The sequence below is a fragment of the Piliocolobus tephrosceles genome, chromosome 4 (assembly GCF_002776525.5).
Source record: "Piliocolobus tephrosceles isolate RC106 chromosome 4, ASM277652v3, whole genome shotgun sequence".
Lineage (NCBI taxonomy): Eukaryota > Metazoa > Chordata > Mammalia > Primates > Cercopithecidae > Piliocolobus > Piliocolobus tephrosceles.
Window position 1 is genome coordinate 15,166,633 of NC_045437.1, and position 19,244 is coordinate 15,185,876.

General features: G+C 41.1%; 1 protein-coding gene across 1 annotated transcript in view; it reads left to right on the top strand.

The window, feature by feature from the left end:
- Positions 1 to 19,244, top strand: part of FBXL7 (F-box and leucine rich repeat protein 7) — a 438,958-nt gene that overhangs the window by 102,878 nt on the left and 316,836 nt on the right. The window contains exon 2 of the mRNA XM_023218265.3: positions 10,349 to 10,438. Within this exon, the coding sequence (XP_023074033.1) occupies positions 10,349 to 10,438 (90 nt within the window). The remainder of the gene's footprint in view (positions 1 to 10,348; positions 10,439 to 19,244) is intronic.

Consider the following 19,244-nt stretch of genomic DNA (forward strand, 5'->3'; position numbering starts at 1 on the left):
TGTCCTGGGGCTGCGGCAGGGATGTAAATGGCCCTCGAGGAGTTGCTGACTCAGCAGTGGGACTGTCTCCTTTCCCTCCTGGAAGACTGCTGTGTGCCTTGTTCCTCTGCTCCAGCCACAGAGCTGGATCTGATTTCAGCTGGAAACAACAAGCAGTAGTAGTTCAAAAGTGAAAAACCACAAGCAGTCAAATTCCAGCACTCCGTCACTGCAGCAGCACTCACAATAGCCCAAAGATGGAAGCACCCCGAGTGTTCATCAGCAGATGAATGAATAAACAAAATACGGTATACACACAGAGTGGCATATTATTTAGCCATGAAAAGGAGCGAAACATGGATATATGAAACAATGTGGGTGAACCTTGAAGACATTAGGCTAGGTAGAATAAACTAGACACAGAAAAACTACTATTGTGTAATTCCAGTTGTATGAAATATCTAGAACAGGCAAATTCATAGAGATCAAAAGCAGATTAGACGTTACTAGGGGCTGGGGGGGGAGGAATGAGCAGTTATTATTTAATGGTTACAGAGAGCTTCTGTTTGGGGTGATGAAAACATTTTGGAAATAGTGAAGATGGTTGCATACGTTATGAATGTAAATAATGCCATTGAATTATATCCTTACAACAATTACAATGGCAAATTTTGTGTTATGTACATTTTACCACAATTAAAAAAAATTAAAAATAGCAAGCGCCCTAAACCAGATCTTGCTTCTGAATGGTGGCTTCACTTTGTCATTTGGCAATGGAGCAAATGCTAAAATATGTCCTTGGCCTTCTTAGACTGGACGTAAACCCAGTAGAATAACAGCATCTTAGGGGAAGAGACCCTGTCCCAAGTCAAGTGCTGATGTGAAGTACATGCTCAATCATTGTAAAATATGTGTGTGTATCTGATTATCACATACTACACCTTAAATTTTTTTTTTTTTTTGACATGGAGTCTTGCTCTGTCACCCAGGCTGGAGTGCAGTGGCTGGATCTCTGCTCATTGCAAGCTCCGCCTCCCAGGTTTATGCCATTCTCCTGCCTCAGCCTCCCGAGTAGCTGGGACTACAGGCGCCGCCACCTCACCCGGCTATACACCTTAAATTTTTATCTGTCAATTGATTATTTTAAAATTACAAAAAGAAGAGGCTGATAGAACTGACTCAGCTGGTCCCATGTAACCAGGCATGTTAATCTTATGAAGGTTTCATAGTTCATCCATTGATATATACTACCTCACTAGAGGACTATCTTTTTTTTCTATTTTATAGGTTTTTTTGATCAGTTTTGTTTTTAGAGGTTAACTCTGACCCGTTATCCTAGAAGGCCTTTATCGTGTCTTCATGCTGTGACTCTAGCAGAACACACACGCACGTGCACACACACACACACAATGTACATGTATGTGTGTATGATTATGTATATTCTCATGCTTGCATAAGCACAGTGACGTAGCAAGACGGCAGCTGTGGTGGGAATTCTCCACTCTATGTATAGGCATTGAGGTCATGGCTTATAGCAATTTTAAAGAATTCATCTGTGGACTGCGTCCTGGATCGCTCCAGTTAGACATGGGTATCTTGCTCAGTGGCCCTGAGACCACTCATTAGGCGGGTTAGTTTAAAGAAAGTACCAGTTAGAACATTCAGTGGCTTGAAAGGAAGAAAGGAAGACATGACTTTAGCAGTTTCCTTTCCTGCCTCTCCTTCCTCAGCCCCAACTTCTAATCTTTGCCAGGTGGAAAAAAGAATACCAGACACAAAAACAAAGGACACTGTCCCATGTTTTTTTCTCACATAAAAATGAAGCAGAGTGCTCAGGATTCTCTGCCTTCTCATCTCACCCCACTTGAAGGCCTCCACCCCTGGAGAAGTCATCTATTTAATCAGTCCCCTTTGGCTTGAAAGAGCTAATACACTTTTACAATAGGTATTCAGTTTCTTTCCAAAAACTAATACGCACCTGGGCCAGGAATTAAGCCAGATCATTGTTTGAGATAACTGATGTTATATTATTCTGTAGGGACAGACATTGAACTGTGGATCAAAGAAGATAAGAAATTATTTCAAGATACCAGTCAGGAAAATAACAGTGAATTCAAGAATTCAACGCACAAATATGACCCACTATTCCCTTGATCTGATCCTGAGATCTTGAAAAAATATTCCCTTACCTTTGGTATGGACATTTAGTATTAAGTCAGGTTTTCATGGTGCACCAGCAGCATTGAAAATAAGACAGTGGAGAGAAGCAGAAAATAAGGGGCTGAGGCCTCCACGTGGGTCTGTGTACTTGTGTGTGGATTTCGTGTTAGAAGTCGGCAGCTGTAATCCGTGTGATCAATGCAGTGCATATGATCTGGAATAGATACCATGAATCGGTTTTGCAAGAGATGTCTTAGATTCTTAGGAGTGTTGGTAACCATATGACCCCATTGATTTGTTTTCTATTACACTCTTTATTTTGGTTGTGTCATAATATTAATAAATTAACTGTCTTGTTTTAAATAGCTGCATTTGCAAAATCAGCATGAGCACTAGAAATGAGAAAAGAGAAGAAACTTAGTTTTGTATAGTACCTATGGGAATTCTTAAGTTAAAAGGAACTTAAAGTTCCTCACTGAAAGGACTCCCCATTAAATGAACATTATCTTCAAACACTAGGAAAACCTGGCACGGCACGCTCTAACAGACAGCCCAGAGGAATGTGTGATAGGAAGACAAGACCCGGACATTCTTCTGCTAACATTGCTGAGTTAATAGTGTGTCCCATTTGACCAAAATTATCGATCCACCAGCTGATTTCAGTGGCTCAGAATTGTGTGTGTCTATATTAGCCTATTACAGATAACATTTACCAAACTTAGTGTGTTCATTTTCCCTTGCTTTGATGTTTATTTGTATCTGATACCTAATTGTTTGTTCATTTGTCTTCCTTTGGGCCTTTAGCCCACTTGCGAGGAAATTAAAGAAAGCGCAAAATTTTACTTTACCGAATCCAACCAGTACGGTTCCAATGTACTAATGGCCCCTAATGGGGGTTTAGCTGTTGGTCAAATAAACTTTCATGTATGTAAAGCAGTTAGAAAGAGCGGATCTTTCCTGGATATTTAAATTATGTATAATTTATGTCATATATAATATTTATTTTATTTATGTAACAGTAAAATATTTTACTTTTCCTTTCTTAATTTCTGATACAAATTGAACAAATGGGTCAATATTAATAACTCACAGGGTGGGTTCTCACAGGCATTGATCATGGTTTCATGCTTTACCTGCCAGGGCTCATTTTTTTCTCATAGCAGCCTCTCCCAAACCCTGCAGGGTGAGTACTGTCCTCCCCATTTTTGGTAGAGGTAATGGCTGTCTTTTGTTTGCATGTGCATATCTTTATTTTATGGTTGAGACAAGAGTGCTTAGAAAGTTTGAGAGATGTTCACCTGGGCATGTTGCATCACTCCAATTTCACACGAAGCAGGCAGCCCTGATGGGCGATGTAACAGTGGCTGATGTTTATTACACACTCCTTAGTGTGCTACTCACTGGGCTGCTCATTTCACCTGCATCATCCCGGGTTCTCAATACAGCTAATGGAGAGGTCAAGCCACTGCCTGCTTCTCACACTTGATGAATCAGAGCCATCTGAAGGGCAGGTTGAGGCACAAGTTCAGCCCCCAGAGTTTTCTCCATTTAAGGGGAGGGAGATGAGGCTTCAGCCTTTGAAGTGGGAATGCCAAAGAATTTGTGGACATATTCTAAAACCAACACAGCTTAGTTATTGCTGGTAGTAGAGTGTCTTTTGCGAGTGAATGTGCTGGTCTTTTATTCTAGTCAAGCATCCTTTCATTTGGTCTATCACTGTGCCAGTGTTTCCTATTGTTTCCTAATGCCAAGGTCTGCGTGTGCCTCCCAGTTGGCCCTGACGTGACAATCTGCTCTCTCGCTGTGGCTAATAGAAGCATCTCACTCCACTGTGTTGACCCCCTAAGGCAAGCCCCCAACAAACTTTTCCTTGACTTGTGATCATGTCAGTGCCCCCATGAAACCGAGGTGACTCCAGAAGCTGCAGCGAAGACTGCCCTGAGCTGGACTGTGCTACCCAGCAGCTTGATGTAGCCATGGTTCTAGCTGCTGGCTGAGCAGTCTGAGAGCAGGTGCTCTGCAGCATCCTTAGCATAGGGAGTGAGGTGACAGCAATTCTACAGCCTCCGGAGTTGCTCTGTATGTTAGTCTGTTTTTGCACTGCTGATAAAGACATACCTGAGACTGGGTAATTTACAAAGAAAAAGAGGTTTAATGGACTCACAGTTCCACATGGCTGGGTAGGCCTCACAACATGGTGGAAGGCAAAAGGCACATCTTACATGGCAGCGGGCAAGAGAGAGAATGGAAGTGAAGTGAAAGGGGGAAACCCTTGTAAAACCAGCAGATCCTGTGAGACTTACTCATTTGCCACGAGAACCGTGTGGGGGAAACCGCCCCCATGATTCAGTTATCTACCACCGGGGAGTCCCTCCCAGAACACGTGGGAATTTTGGGAGCTACAATTCAAGATGAGATTTGGATGGGGACCCAGCCAAACCATATCACTCTCCCTTATCCAACAGACTCTCTTTTTTCTCAGAAGAATCCCAGAGAGGGAAACCAAAGTCCTATCTGGCTGCTCTCCTCCTGTGCCTCTCTTGACCCTGGTCTTTTCCAGTGTCACCATCGGGTGGCTTCCTGTGCTCTTCACACCACCTCCCTCTTACCTGGACTTTCCGTATGTACAACTCCAGGATCTAATCTGACATTCTCACTCTTGATTTTCTAAAGGGGCTGAGAATGTAGGCAGTTCCATCCTGAGACAATAGCTTGACTTGCAAGAACATCGTCATACTGCAGACTTCTGCTTTTGAATATTAGAAACTGAATATTCCCCTTGTTTTTTCCCTGTGAATTCCTTCTGTAACATTTCTTCTCCGAGCACCACCCTCCCCACCTCCCTCTCCACTTGAACTCAACAAGGAGATGATTATTGCTTCCAGAAGCAGGGCAGAAGAGCATATCATAGTATCTCAACATAGGATCCTACAAAGATTGTTGGGTATTTCCTAGGTGCTCACAATATCCTAAGTACAGAAACTGAATTATTTTTCTACAAAGATTTGTTGGGTATTTCGTAGGTGCTCACACTATCCAAAGTACTCAAACTGAATTATTTTATTTAATTTTCACAATAACCCTATGAGGCAGGAATTGACCCTCTACCTCATCCCATTTGCAGCTGAAGAAACTAAAGAAACTACAATAGAGAGGGTCTAATAATTTGGCCAAAACTAATAATTGGCCAATCCAGATACAAACCCAGGCCTCTTCACTCCAGATCCTGCATGCTACCTATCCCCGTCTACATGGAAGCGGGCCGCAAGCTGCAACATCACGTGCAATACAAGATGACACAGTGTCAGTCGTCATTATTGGATTTCATATTTGAGAATTTGCCTACTTGCTAAAATTTATACGTAATCACCACATCAACTCTTGAGGCACTTTAGGGTCACTCACAAATTCATGCAGAGCGGTGAAAAATTTGTGTTGTGCGATGCATACCTTCCCAGATGAGATTTGTGTTGTGCAATGCACACCTTCCCAGATGAGGCTGAACACAGTGACACTCTACCTTCCTGTTTCAGCTCTCGTACTATGCACAGTGTTCTTTTTGGGGTCCATTTGTTGCCTTTTTTTTTTTTTTTTTGCTTTTTGTACTTTTTGTTGCTGTTTTCATTAAGACGACCCCCAAGTGTAGTGTTGAAGAGCTGTATAGTGTTCCTAAGTGTAAGAGGGCTGTGATGTCACCAATATGTGTCAGATAAGCTTTGCTCAGACATGAATTACAGTGCCATTGGCATTGAGTTCCATGACAATGCATCAACAATATGTATTAAATAAGATATCTTTAAATAGAAACACCCAAAAATTAAATTGACGTGTTGATCAGTTGATAAAAATGTGAGCAGAGGCTCACAGGAACCTAACTCTGTTTCCCTTTGGGGCAATGATTTGCTAATTTAGTGTTTATGGTTACTTTAGAGAACTTAAATATCTCAAGTTATGAGAATCAACTGTATTGGCCGGGCATGATGGCTCTTGCCTGTAATCCCAGCACTGCGGAAGGCCAAGGTGGGAGGATTGCTTGAGGCCAGGAATTTGAGACCAGCCTGGGCAACATAATGAGACCTCATCTCTACAAAAAAAAGAAAAAGCTGGGTGTGGTGGTGTGCCTGTAGTTCCAGTTACTTGGGAAGCTGAGTCAGGAGGATCACTTGAGTCCAGGAGGTTTAGTCTGCAGTGAACTGTGATGGTGCCACTACACTCCAGCTTGGGCAACAGAGTGAGACACCATTTCAAAAAAAAAAAAAAAAAAGAAAACAAAAATAAAAACAAAATATTGATTTACTTATTTACTTAATTAAATTCTCAGGTATTTTAAAATGTTTTACTTATCAAAGGACATAGATTTTCAATGGTGGTGATATTGCTCCTAAGGGGACACAATACAGCCCCGCAAGAAACACTGTATTAAGCGGAATCACATACATAGTACATAAGAGATATACAGTATATCTGTGGTGGTGCGATATCATTGAGGGTGGGTACTTAGGAAAAAAAAGTCTAAACAGTTTCCTTGGAGGGTTAAATAATGAGAAAATGATTGAGAAATACTGTCATAGGGCGTAATGACTATTTAATAAGAGAAAGCATGTAAAGCATTTATTAGAGTGCTCAATGAAACATATGCACTTATTGTTAGCTATTATTATAAATAACATTATTATTTGTTTCCTCAACCTTATACTCTTTTTTCATAAACAAGCAATTTTTAAATTGGAGTTTGCAGCCCTTTGAGGGATCAGCACACATGTTCTCATGTGTGTCTGAGAATTTTCTCTGAAATTTGTAGTTTTATTTTGTGCTTTCATTTTCATGATAATCTTAAAAATAATGAATAGCTGTGTATTGGTTCCCCTTTATAAGAGAGTCCTGCCATGAGTTATGTTGTCCAAGTTTCCCCATGTTTAAAGGAAGGCACTTTATTCCAGTGGTTGTAGATGAATAAGCAATAAAAGAGCAGTCTTAAAAGTGTGGCTGATACAGTCAGATTCAGTGAAAGCCACCCGATGCCATCTGTTTGTAGGAGGGAAGGGTTCCCTGAGTTGAGGAAAGTGATATGCAAGTGAGTCCTCCGCAGCCTGGAGTGGGCACGTGCATGCCAGAACCAAGAGAACATTGGCTTTAGCAGCGAGGACTGTATTTAAATTTTGAACGACAGTTTAATCTCAGCAAAATAACATCATCCATCGTGTTAAACTAATGCCGTTAATTTGAATGTTACGGATTTTATTGTTTTTATATTTAATTTGTTATTTTGTTTTAGTTTTATTGTTGAGTCAGAGCTAGAGCATATGGAGTTTATTTCTAGTTTTCCATTTGCACATCACTAAGCAACAATATCATAAAAATTATTTAAGTCTACGTATTGATGTTGCACAATAATGTTATTTGCCTTATTAAATGGAGTGGTTTGGATTATAGAGGTTTGAGGAGTGAAGTAATGAACTCAAAGAATTATAGATTGAGCTGCTAGGAATCGGTTTTCCAGCAGTTTCCCCTACCAGATATGGACACTGAGGCTGCAGGGAGAGAAGTGAATGTCAAAGGTCAGAAAGCAAGAGAGTGGTAGACTGGGGTCAGAGGCCAGGTGGACATACTTCTAACTAGGTGCCCAGTCTGCCATATCAACTGACTTCCAAAGATGAACAACGGCAGATAAATGGCCACAGCTGCCAGACCACAAAGGCTGCTTAGGCAAAAACAAATGGACAATTACTGCGTTGTTTTGGTTAATTCTGAGGGTAGAGGTTGTGGAAGGGGTGGGGACAAAGGGAATAACAGATTTGTTCAGAGCCTAAGTCCCAATGAGCAATGGGCGATAGTGAGAGGAAATGATGGCCATGTTTCTAAGTTCCCTGATACTCCCATCAGCAGTATCACCTGAGCCATTCCCTCCTCAAGTGATATTAACCATCAGCCTGGATTGTTTTGTGACTTTCATCATAAGCAAACAAAACTCCAAAGTCTGAGGAGTTCTACTCTGTATGAATTTAGACTGTAAGCTTATGCTACTTAACTAGAGTTCTGTTCTGTTTTAGTCTGTTTGGGCTGCTATGACCAAACACCATAGACTGGGGGGTTTATAAACAACAGAAATGTATTTCTTACAGTTCTGGAGATAAGTCAAAGATCAAGGTGCCGGCAGATTTAGCGTCTGGTGAGGATGCACTTCCTGCTTTATAAACAGTCTTCTACTGTGTCCTCATGTGGCAGAAAGCAAGGAAGCTCTGTGGGATGTCTCATAAGGGCACCAAGCAGAGTCCTCATGACCTAACCACTTCCCAAAGGCCCCGCCTCCTTATGCCATCACGTTGGGCGTTAGGATTTCATCATGTGAATTCTGGAAGGAGATAAACATTCAGTTCATTGCGTTTACCACGGGGAAGAAAAGACTGTTGGAAAATGATGTTTCTCAGCTGCACGTAAGAATTTTGATCCTCACTTGTGGAGCAAAAAGAATTCATCTGTGATAGAACTAGTTGGTCATTAGCGATAGCTTTCTTTTGTTTTGTTTTTGTTTTGAGACGGGCTCTCACTCTGTTGTCCAGGCTGGAGTGCAATGGCACAATCTTGGCTCACTACAATCTCCGCCTCCCGAGTTCAAGCAATTCTCCTCCCGCAGACTCCCAAGTAGCTAGGATTACAGGCATGTGCCCCCACGCCCGGCTAATTTTTCTATTTTTAGTAGAGATGGGGTTTCACGATGTTGGCCAGGCTAGTTTTGAACTTTTGACCTCAAGTGATCCACGCACCTCAGCCTCCCAAAGTGCTGGGATTACAGGCGCGAGCCACCGTGCCCGCCCAGCAATAGCTTTCTATTGCTGAATAAAAACATTACCACAAACTTAGCAGCTTAACATAGGAGCATTTATTACTCCACAGTTCCCTGGAATCAGAGTTCTGAACCTGCATTAGCTGGATCTTTTGTTTGGGTCTCACGGTGCTGCAGTGAAGCCACTGGCCAGGGCTGGGCTGTCCTCTGATGCTCACAGTCCTCTTCACTGCTCACTTGGTTGTTGCCAGAACTCATTTTCTTGTCGCTGTAGAACTGACGGGGGGGCTTGCTGCTTCGAAGACAGCAGGAAGGGTCTGTCTCCTCCAGGCCGTCTTTTAAGGTATTCACCTAATTAGGTCAGGCCCACCCAGAATAATCTCCCTTGTCATTAATTCAGTTAACTTCTTAGGGACTTTACATCTGCAAAATGCCTTACCTTCACCACAGCCTATTGGTTAGAGGCCAGTCACAGGTTCAGCCCACTCTCAAGGCGGAGGAGATGATGCGGACCTGGATACCGTGAGGGCGTCTTAGGAATCTTCCCACCACAGTCAGTAGGTTTCTCCATAAAGTGTGGTTCATATTTACAGCCTTTCATGTGATATTTGAAGAATGTTTAGTAATATTAATGTATATGACTATATTAAAGGTTAGAAGGGAACTCAGCCTTGAGCTAAGATTATTTAGACCAGGGCTTCTCACCCTTGGTACTATTGAGATTTGGGATGGATAATTCTTTCTTGTGGGGACCGCCCTGTGCATTCTAAGATGTTTAGCAACATGCTTGGCCTCTACCCACTAGATGCTAGTAGCACCTTCCGCTCATTTGTGACAACCAAAAATGATATCAGATATTGCTAAATGTCCCCTTGAACGAAAAATCATCTCCAGTTGAGAACCACCGTGTTAGAAAAATGAAATGTTTTTTGTTGTGTTTTGTTTTTGAAGGAGGACCTTTTAAGCAGGGAATTCGTTTTTTGATGTGATGCAGCTATTTGGAGTTAGCAGGCTCTTGCTCCTCTGATTATGCCTTATTCTTTGCTTGTTTCCTTTATTGAAAAATGCATAATTTATAGTTGCAAATAAAAAATTAATGCAGGAGATGTGTTCCCCACATGTACTTTCTTATTCACAGCTATGCCAAAAAGAGATTATGTTATCATATTTGACTATGTTTTATAATCTTGTCTGAGTTTATAGTCAAGCTATATTATAAGAGGACTTTACTTCTACTATAACATGGATCATATTTCCCAAAAGATATTTAATGCATAAGGCAAAAAAACTTAATAAACTCCATTTTTTGTATTATAGATGCTTTCTTGGAAATTAGTGATATGGCTTGGTGTGGGACCGTGTAGAAGGCATGGTCCAGGTCTGAAATTACAAATCTCAAAAGCTGCTCATTCCTGTTTCTTTCAGGCAAAGGCAGCTCGAGCATCTCATCTGACGTGAGTTCAAGTACAGATCACACACCCACCAAAGCCCAGAAGAATGTGGCTACCAGCGAAGGTAGGCAGCCGGTCTTCATTATCTCTCTTTTTTTCTTCACAGGGCTGGCTATTTTTGGAAGAGAAATAAAGTGTGGGAGCATTAGTTCTATTCTCCTGTGTGGGAGCATATGAGATCCTTAAAAATTAGAATGTTCGGAGTCTCCTAAGTTTTTTTGTTGCTGTTGTTGCACTGCAGTTACTGTTCATGAAAATTGATTTGGTGGGATTCAAGTGCCTCAATTATAAGGCAAATGTTGTTGTTTTGTGAAAATGGAATAGGCTGAATTAGGGGAAGGCTTTACAATATCATATACCTTGTCTTTCAGTATAAAAAATGGTATTATTTTAAAATCCTTGTGCTGCAGTTGAATATTCCTAGAGGAGCTTTCAAAATACGCACACCTGGAATTTGAGATTTTGGCAGTGGGTTATCATAGTCATGTTATTTGTAGAACTTGAGTTAATCTCCAAAATTTGGGAGTAGGAAAAAAGGAGGTTTCTTGATTATTATTATTTAAAGAATATGTAAGAGGTCCTCCCTGTCAGGACAAAGACTGGTCGCAGTGATATTCTTGATAAGAATTTATATGTGGTAATACATGGTAGAATTCCACTGCTTTTCAATATGGAAGCTTTGGAGTTACTACTTATTTGAGTGTGGAATTAATTGTTTCTATGGTAATTATTTAGTGGAAAGTTGACCCAATTATAGAATCGGCTCTTTTGATTTAATGTTGAACATGATTAAATGACTTTCTGTCTGTTCTTACTAAACTAATTGTCAGATGAACGTCCAGTTTAAACATCCATGCCATTGATAATGAGAGACCTTGAGCTGTCAGCTAATTTTCATGACATTGTGTAGTGCCTGTTTTCCTAAAGTGTGTGGGATGTTGTGGATGCACACTTGTAGTTTTTTGTTTCAGAGATTTAATTTCTGTTGGTCGTAATACTGGGCATGTACCCATGGGCTGACATTGGCCATCTGAGATTCATGATGTCTATCTGCGTTACGATTTATGTATTGTAATTGTATGTGGTTTACATTTGCTGGTGTATGTCTTCTCTTTGATATGTTTTGCTTAGTGTGCTTCAAGTAGCAAAGAATTAACTTCTCTGGGTTAATAGCTTTTATAACTGGATTATATTCTCTGTGCTTAAAACCTTAGCACTGTTTGATGCGTTTCCCCATCGTAAGGCTGGCAGATTGGAGTGTTCTCTTCGGTGTACAGAAGCACCAGGTAGCCATCCAGTTTTAATTTTCTGCCTGTTAATTCAATCAGGTATGGGCGTTAGATCATTAATGAAATTCAGTTAAGGTAATGTACAAATCTCGTTAACTGATTCTAGACATTTATTTATTTATTTGTTGAGATGGAGTCTTGCTCTTTCGCCCAGGCTAGAGTGGAGTGCCGTGGCACGATCTTGGCTCACTGCAACCTCTGCCTCCCGGGTTCAAGCGATTCTCCTGCCTACAGGCACCTGCCACCATACCCAGCTAATTTTTGTACTTTTAGTAGAGATGGCGTTTTACCATGTTGGCCAGGCTGGTCTCAAACTTCTGACTTCAGGTGATCCACCCACGTCAGCCTCCCAAAGTGCTGGAATTACAGGCGTGAACCACCGCACCCGACCTCATATTTACTTTTGAAGCTTTCATTCTTAGGAGCCATAGTGGAAATCATTTCAGTTTAATATAGTGCAGTCCTCTCTAGTCAGAAATCTGCTTTGCAAGATTATCAGTGTTTTCTCCCATTATTTTACAATCACTCTTGTCCCCATAATTTGTCTAATTTGAATGGCTATCCAAATAGAAAGTTAAAAGCAGGTTAAATAATCTGTTTTTAAAGCTCTCTTATTTTTTCTCCTTTTCAAATATAGAAAATACAAAACTATATGAGCTGTGTTGCAGGGGTTGCGGGAGGGTATTGTGGGACCTCATGCATTTAACAGTGTCTGCTTTTTATGCTCCCAAAGGGGGGAAAAAGTCTGTAGGGGCTTTAAATTTTCATTTTCTTGTGTGTTTCCCTTATGAGGAGGTGCAGGCCCAGCCGATGTTGTATATATTTTGTCACAGTGTATTTTGTGTTATTCTGAGGGTAGAATCAGGAGAGAAAAATAGGAAAATATTATGTTCATATGGAACAGAGTTTTAAGCAACTGGGCTAAATTAGTGAGGAATTTCCTTCTAGCTTTTAAGTGGAAGAGCCTTGTCCCCATGAAAAATGCTGCCCATTCCCTTGCATAACTGAAAAATTTATAAAGAAAGTATTAAGTTCTGCTATTTGTGTGTCTGAATCCTTTTTGCTGTAGTTTTTTAAAATCAATTTAAACTTAAAATATTAAAAAAATAGAATAGATGTGGGCACACATTACGTTAAAATGTATTTCAGGGATATTTGCAGGTATGATTAGTTTCCTCTCATCAGGCTACTTTTTCAATACGGATCTAGAGTAGCCAGAGCTAATTTCCTCCACGCACAGGAGACAGAGTCCCAGGAGGAGACCGTTCACGATGAGTCATTAGGGCAGCATTCTCTGACCTCCAGAGGGTGGATCTCAACTATGGTGCATAAGTTTCTTCTCACTGAGAAACACCTAGGAAACCACTGAGGAAGAAGCAGAAGGCAGACACCGACTTCTCCCTCACACTCTTAGCACTGGAAGAGATCTGAGTTACCCCAGATTACCGGCGGCCTATCCAGACGGGTCTATAGCAACTTCAGTCCTTGCCTCCCCAGAAGAAAGAATTCGACTGAGGGACATAAAACAGAAAAAGAAACTGAAGCATGTTTCAGAGCAGGAATGGAAGTTTATTTATAAAAGCCTTAGAAAAGAAAAGAAAGAAGGTGTGCTTGGAAGAGACTCAAGTGGGCACCTGAAGGTTAAAGAGAAGGTTGTGTGCCCCATTTAATGGGAATCCTGGGACTGTTATAAGCTCACCTCTTTCCCATGGTTTTTCCCTTAGGGTGGTCTTCCTGCATGCGCAGAGCCTTCCTTACCCTTGGGAACTGAGCATGTGCAGTGTGTATAGGGAGTTGTATGCATGTCCATGCCCATCTGAGGATTTCTTCCTTTTTCCGGTGGAGTGTACTCAGAAGATCATACTTTGCCATTTTTGTCTCTTAATATACATGCCCAGGAAGCGGTTTCTCCCTGGAGTCTGCATTCAGTTAACAACTTTTAATATTAACGGGTGTGGGCCATCAGAAGCTTGTCTCTCTCTGGTTGTGGAATTACACTTTTTAAAAAGACTAGGCCAAACCATCACTGACATTGCTAGTTGGGATGGGGTGGGAAGCCTTCTCCTGCCCTGTCATGCCTACCTAACTACCTGTAACAAGACTGCAGAGGAGCCAAGCTAAAACTGCTTCTTGGATTCTCTTCCCACTGTTTTCCAGAACTATGTTTAACCTTTGATGTTAAGAAAATATTGGATGTAATTGGCTTTCCAGGAGCCAGTTGATTATGGTTATTTTCTTCAATTCCTTGATGTTCTCATGATTTTTCACCTCTGGATTCACCAATATCACCTTCAGGGAGCACAGGCAAGATTCTTAGTTTAAAGGTCTGAATGGTATTGATTTTTTAAAATGACATGTATTGTAAAGGACAACATTCAGTTTTCCTGCAGTCTTTGAAAACCATGGCTGTACCTGCAATAGCCAGGTTGGAAGCATTTTGCAGAAGTGTTGGCCTTTTCCCTGATGGAATAGATAGGGAGGGTTCACATTGCTTCCCTGGTTGGTGATGTGTGTGTGTGTGCATTTGTATCTGACATCTACATGGTAGCTAACTACACAGGTGTTGTCACTTAGTAGGAAACACATAGCTAACCAACTACTCCATGCAATTGTGCTGGTAAATAAAGTGAGGACATGGGGATAGAGGAAACATAGGGCCCTCACATAACCTGCACTTTACCTCAGCTGCAGCTGGGAATGGGAATTAACTGTAAATGGACAGGAAGAATCTTACTGGGGAGATGACAATGTTCTGAAATTGGATAGTGATGATAGCAGCATACCCCAGTAAATTTAGTAAAAAGCATTGAATTAAAAAGCACTCTTAAAAAAGAGTGTTGGAGCAGGTACCACTTCTGCATGATCTTTAGACTTATATCTGAGTCATCACAAACTATTCTTTTTTATTTTTATTTTTAATTATTTTTTTTTTTTGAGACAGAGTTTCGCTCTTGTTGCCCAAGCTGGAGTGCAATGGTGTGATCTTGGCTGACTGCAACCACCTCCTCCCAGGTTCAAGTGATTCTCCTTCCTCAGCCTCCCAAGTAGCTGGAATTACAGACGCACACCACCACGCCCAGCTAATTTTTTGTATTTTTAGTAGAAATGGAGTTTCACCACGTTAGCCAGGCTGCTCTTGAACTCCTGACCTTAGGTGATTCGGCCGCCTTGGCCTCCCAAAGTGCTGTTATTACAGGCGTGAACTACTGCGCCCGGCCCAGAAACTATTCTTTGAAAATGCTTCTTGCAACTTTGGGGAGAGATCAGGCTAGCAGTCCCATTCCGAGGGGAGGTTTGGCTGGTGCACAGAGCAGGGTTGCACGCTGGCCCCAAAACTTCTCAGATGCTCCAGATCTGGGGCAGGGCTGGCCTGAAACTCATAGTGAGTTCCTGGACTAGTGTTCCCAGCCCGGCACATGGTGCCTGGTTAGAACTGACTCATCATAGTAAATTATTTCCTGGAAAGTTCTGGAAGAAATGTGAGATTGTAGAGTCACGGGGTTCCCAAACATTGGTTTTGTGTTTTTTTTTTCTTGGCTTTTCCTGCATAGTCTCTCACCTCAACTCCGATTTTATATGTTCTAGCACCCAACCCTAATGGTAAAGACATCGAATTTATCCACTCCAGTAAGTCTGTTTCTTTGCTAACAACTTATGATCTTCCTGTCTGTCCAGTATTCTAACTAATCCACTCGGGGTCGTAAGGCTGTTCCCCTAGGCACAGTGGGCACATTTTGGTTTTAATTCATGAGAGCATGGCATTTTTGATCCACTGGGAGTGTTCCATTCCCAAGTCTCATGCCAAAGTTCAGGGCATCTTAATTTGGAGACTCTAAAGCCACAGCCCTTGTAAAGAACTGGCAGCCAGCAGGGCTTTCTCCCTGATAAGTGGTGTAGACGTTCTTTACAGCCTATTGTATTTCTTGTGACAGTTTAACTTTCTAATTTCCTGACACTGTGGGGGGCAGGGGTTGGGTTCAAGTATAGAAGGCTGGAAATTTTCCATTTTTCCCAACATAATCTACATTCCAACATTGTAAGACACAGCTTAATTCTTTCCAGTTGTGTTACTATTCTTTCTCTTTCGTATTTTTCAGTCTTTCTCATTCATGGGGTATTCTCTCCTATACTGGAAAGAGGGGCCTCTGACCTTCAGTTATGAAAGTCACATCCAGCCCATGGTTGGAATAGAGCACACAGCAGAGCTCGTTGGGTAGAATCAGTTGGATTAGGTTAATTAGGAACAAGCTTCCTGAAAATAGCAAGCTGAGCCTCAGTTTCTTTCATAGAACTGAAAGGCATGAGCCTATGGCTCTACAGGCGGGCGGCTCAGTCTTTTCTGGAGCTGGGGGAAGGCAAAGCTGTCAGTTTAAAGGTCAAATTTGATTGGCTGATGAAGAGTCGGCTTCAGCCAGCTGCTCTTTAAACAGGACACAAATTCAAATATTGAACCCATTGACAGCAGGGGTTATTCATATGATAGCTTGGTTCTGCACATTGATTATCAAACCAGACAACCATGCAGCCAAAGGATTTTCAAAGTTACAAAGGGCCTTGTCAATTTTCAGATCCAATACACTCATTTTTACAAATACCTGTAGCACAGAGAAATGAAGGGATTTGTTTGTTTTCTTTTTATTTTTTGAGATGGAGTCTCACTCTGTCATCCAGGCTGGGGTGCAGTGGCATGATCTCGGCTCACTGCAACCTCTGCCTGTTGGGTTCAAGTGATTCTCCTGCTTCAACCTCCCTAGTAGTTGGGACTACAGGCATGTGCCACTGTGCCCTGCTAATTTTTATATTTTTAGTAGAGATGGGGTTTTGCCATGTTGGCTAGGCTGATCTCGAACTCGTGCCCTCAAGTGATGCCCCTGCTTTGGCCTCCTAAAGTGCTGGGATTCCAGGCGTGAGCCAGCATGCCCAGCAAGGGTTTGCTTGTGATTATACACCTAATAACTGGTCAGGCAGGAGTTTGGTGCAGCATTGCTTTGATCAAATTAGAAAAAACATAACCTTCACTATTGAATTACCTTTTGTCTGCCTGAGTTCTAGCTGTCTGTTCTGAGCTGGTTGCCGAGCTATTCAGAATAGTTTGAGAGAGGTTGTTAAGCCCAAATCTTTGGCCCAAGATCATTATTCCCAGTAGGAGGAAAGGATCTGCTCCATAGGTAAAAGGTTCTTAACTTTCTTGAGTAGATTAGCTGGTTACCTAGGGTTGGAAACACTTATGTTGAAGTCAACTCATGATTTTATAATAGCCTTTCAGTAGATTCAGTTAATACTGCTTTGTGATATATTGTCTAAGTCCTTGCAAGAAAGTCACTTTAAATGTGTCATTGGAGGCTTGTGAAATTATTTGATTTCTAAAGAATTTATGGTGATATTTGTTCCATGGAATCTAGAATCACCAATTTGAAGTCATGAGTTCTCATACTTTCAGTGCCCAAATTCAATCAATTCTAAGTAGGATTATTTTGAAAATGCCCAGATATCTGGCTTTGCTTTCGTTCTATTGTCCTTATATCTTTATATTGTCTTCTTTCTACTTCTTCTTGAATATACTCTTCCAACAAAATTTACATGAATCATCTAGGAAGGTAAAGGTGATGCTCCTTTTAACTGTAGTTGAATTCTGTTTCCCAAAAAGCCTTTTTAAACTCTACAACAAATTCAACAAACGTTTTTGGGACAATTATTATTGCAGGCTTTTGTGAGCATTATTGCATTCAGTATTGTTTCAACATTACACTTCTCTTGAGAAGAAGGCATAAATGTGTTCATTTTGCAGATAAAACAGGGAAACTCAGAAAGGACCAGTTGGGCTTAAGTGGCAAAGATTATATCAGGGCTCAAGACTATGAGCCTCATAGATGTAAGATGTGTACTTAATGCTTATTCTGTCATTGTCAGCAAAACTACTGTGAATTTCATGCTAATCCTTTTTATAAGTTCCTATCGAAGTATATTTTGAATGTACTTAGGAGAAGTGTGTTTTCCAATTTCAACTCATAATTGTGTTTAGCTTGTCAGTATTATATATGCAAGTACCTTTGTGATTCATATAGTGTCTAGAAATTGACTTGAAATCCTTAGTTATTGCTATGGTTTGGATGTGGTTTGTCCCCACGAAAACTCATGTTGAAATTTGGCCTCCAATATGGCCGTGTTGAGAGGTGGGGCCTGAGGGGCTGTATTTGGGTCCTGGGGCAGATCCCTCGGGATTACGTGCATGCCCTCTCTCAGGAGTGAGTTCTCTTGAAAATGGATGAGTTCCCATGAGAACAGATATTTTAACTATTTTCCCATTTGTCCTGAGAATACTTGCCTACCTTTGTTTCTGTAGCATTTACCCCAAGATAACTTTGCCACAAAATAGCTTTTGCTTTTATTATTATTTTCGCACCACCCTAGTGTATTGACTTTGGAAACAAAAGATAACATTCTATTTACAGGATTCTGTTTTTAGTAGTGGTATTTACATTTACAAAATATAGTAATTCTTGATTGCCGAAAGTGTTAAATCCTAGAAAATGTAGCATTCCTACACGTGAAGTTAACATCGTTTTCGAGCAGTTGTTGGCCAAAGATTCATCTGATGAATTCAGTTTTTCTGAAATAGATGATTCTGATGATTCAGATGTTTCTGATGTTAGTTTTGTGTAGAAATAACTCCAAGAACAGTTTTTATATTTTATTTTCACATTGAAAATCAGTCAGATTTGCGTCAGCCTCAAAGAACGTGTTTATGTAAAATTAAATGAGTTCTGGCAGCGAGCTACATGTATTTTTTTTTTTTTTTCCTAAACGAGAAAAGCATTAAAAAGAGTCTGGCTTCTTGATCTCTCTCTTGTATCCTCTCTTGCCACGTAATCTCTTTGCACATGCCCCCTCCCCTCCTGTTTTCTCCCATGAGTTGAAATATCCAGAGGTCCTCACCAGATACAGCTGCCATTCAATTTTGAACTTTTTGGTGACCAGAATTATGAGCCCAGTAAGTCTCTTTTCTTTATAAATTACCCAGCCTTAGACATTCTGTTATAGCAAAACAAAATGGACTAAGACAGTTGTGGAAGGCAAACAGTATTCTAAGCTGCCTTTATACTTGAACTGTTGAAGTTTAGTCTGCAGGTTACCAGAACTGTACTCTTAACATATGGCAGTCAGACTTAGTAAAATTAATATTTATTTATATAGGATCTAAAGTATATGTAATAAAAAATTACCGAATAGTTATTTTACTGATTTTCCCTTTGAAAAACCTGAGCCATGGGCTGGGCACAGTGACTCACACCTGTAATCCCAGCAATTTTGGAAGCCAAGGTGGGCAGATCACTTGAGGTCAGGAGTTTGAGACCAGCTTGGCCAACACGGTGAAACCCTGTCTTGACTAAAAATACAAAAAATTAGCCGAGTGTGGTGGTGTGCGTCTGTAATTTCAGCTATTCAGGTGGCTGAGGCTCCAGAATCCCTTGAACCCAGGAGGCAGAGATTGCAGTGAGCCAACATCGCACCACTGCACACCAGCACCTCACACCTGGGTGATGGAGTGAGACTCTTGTCTCAAAAAAAAACCAACCAGCC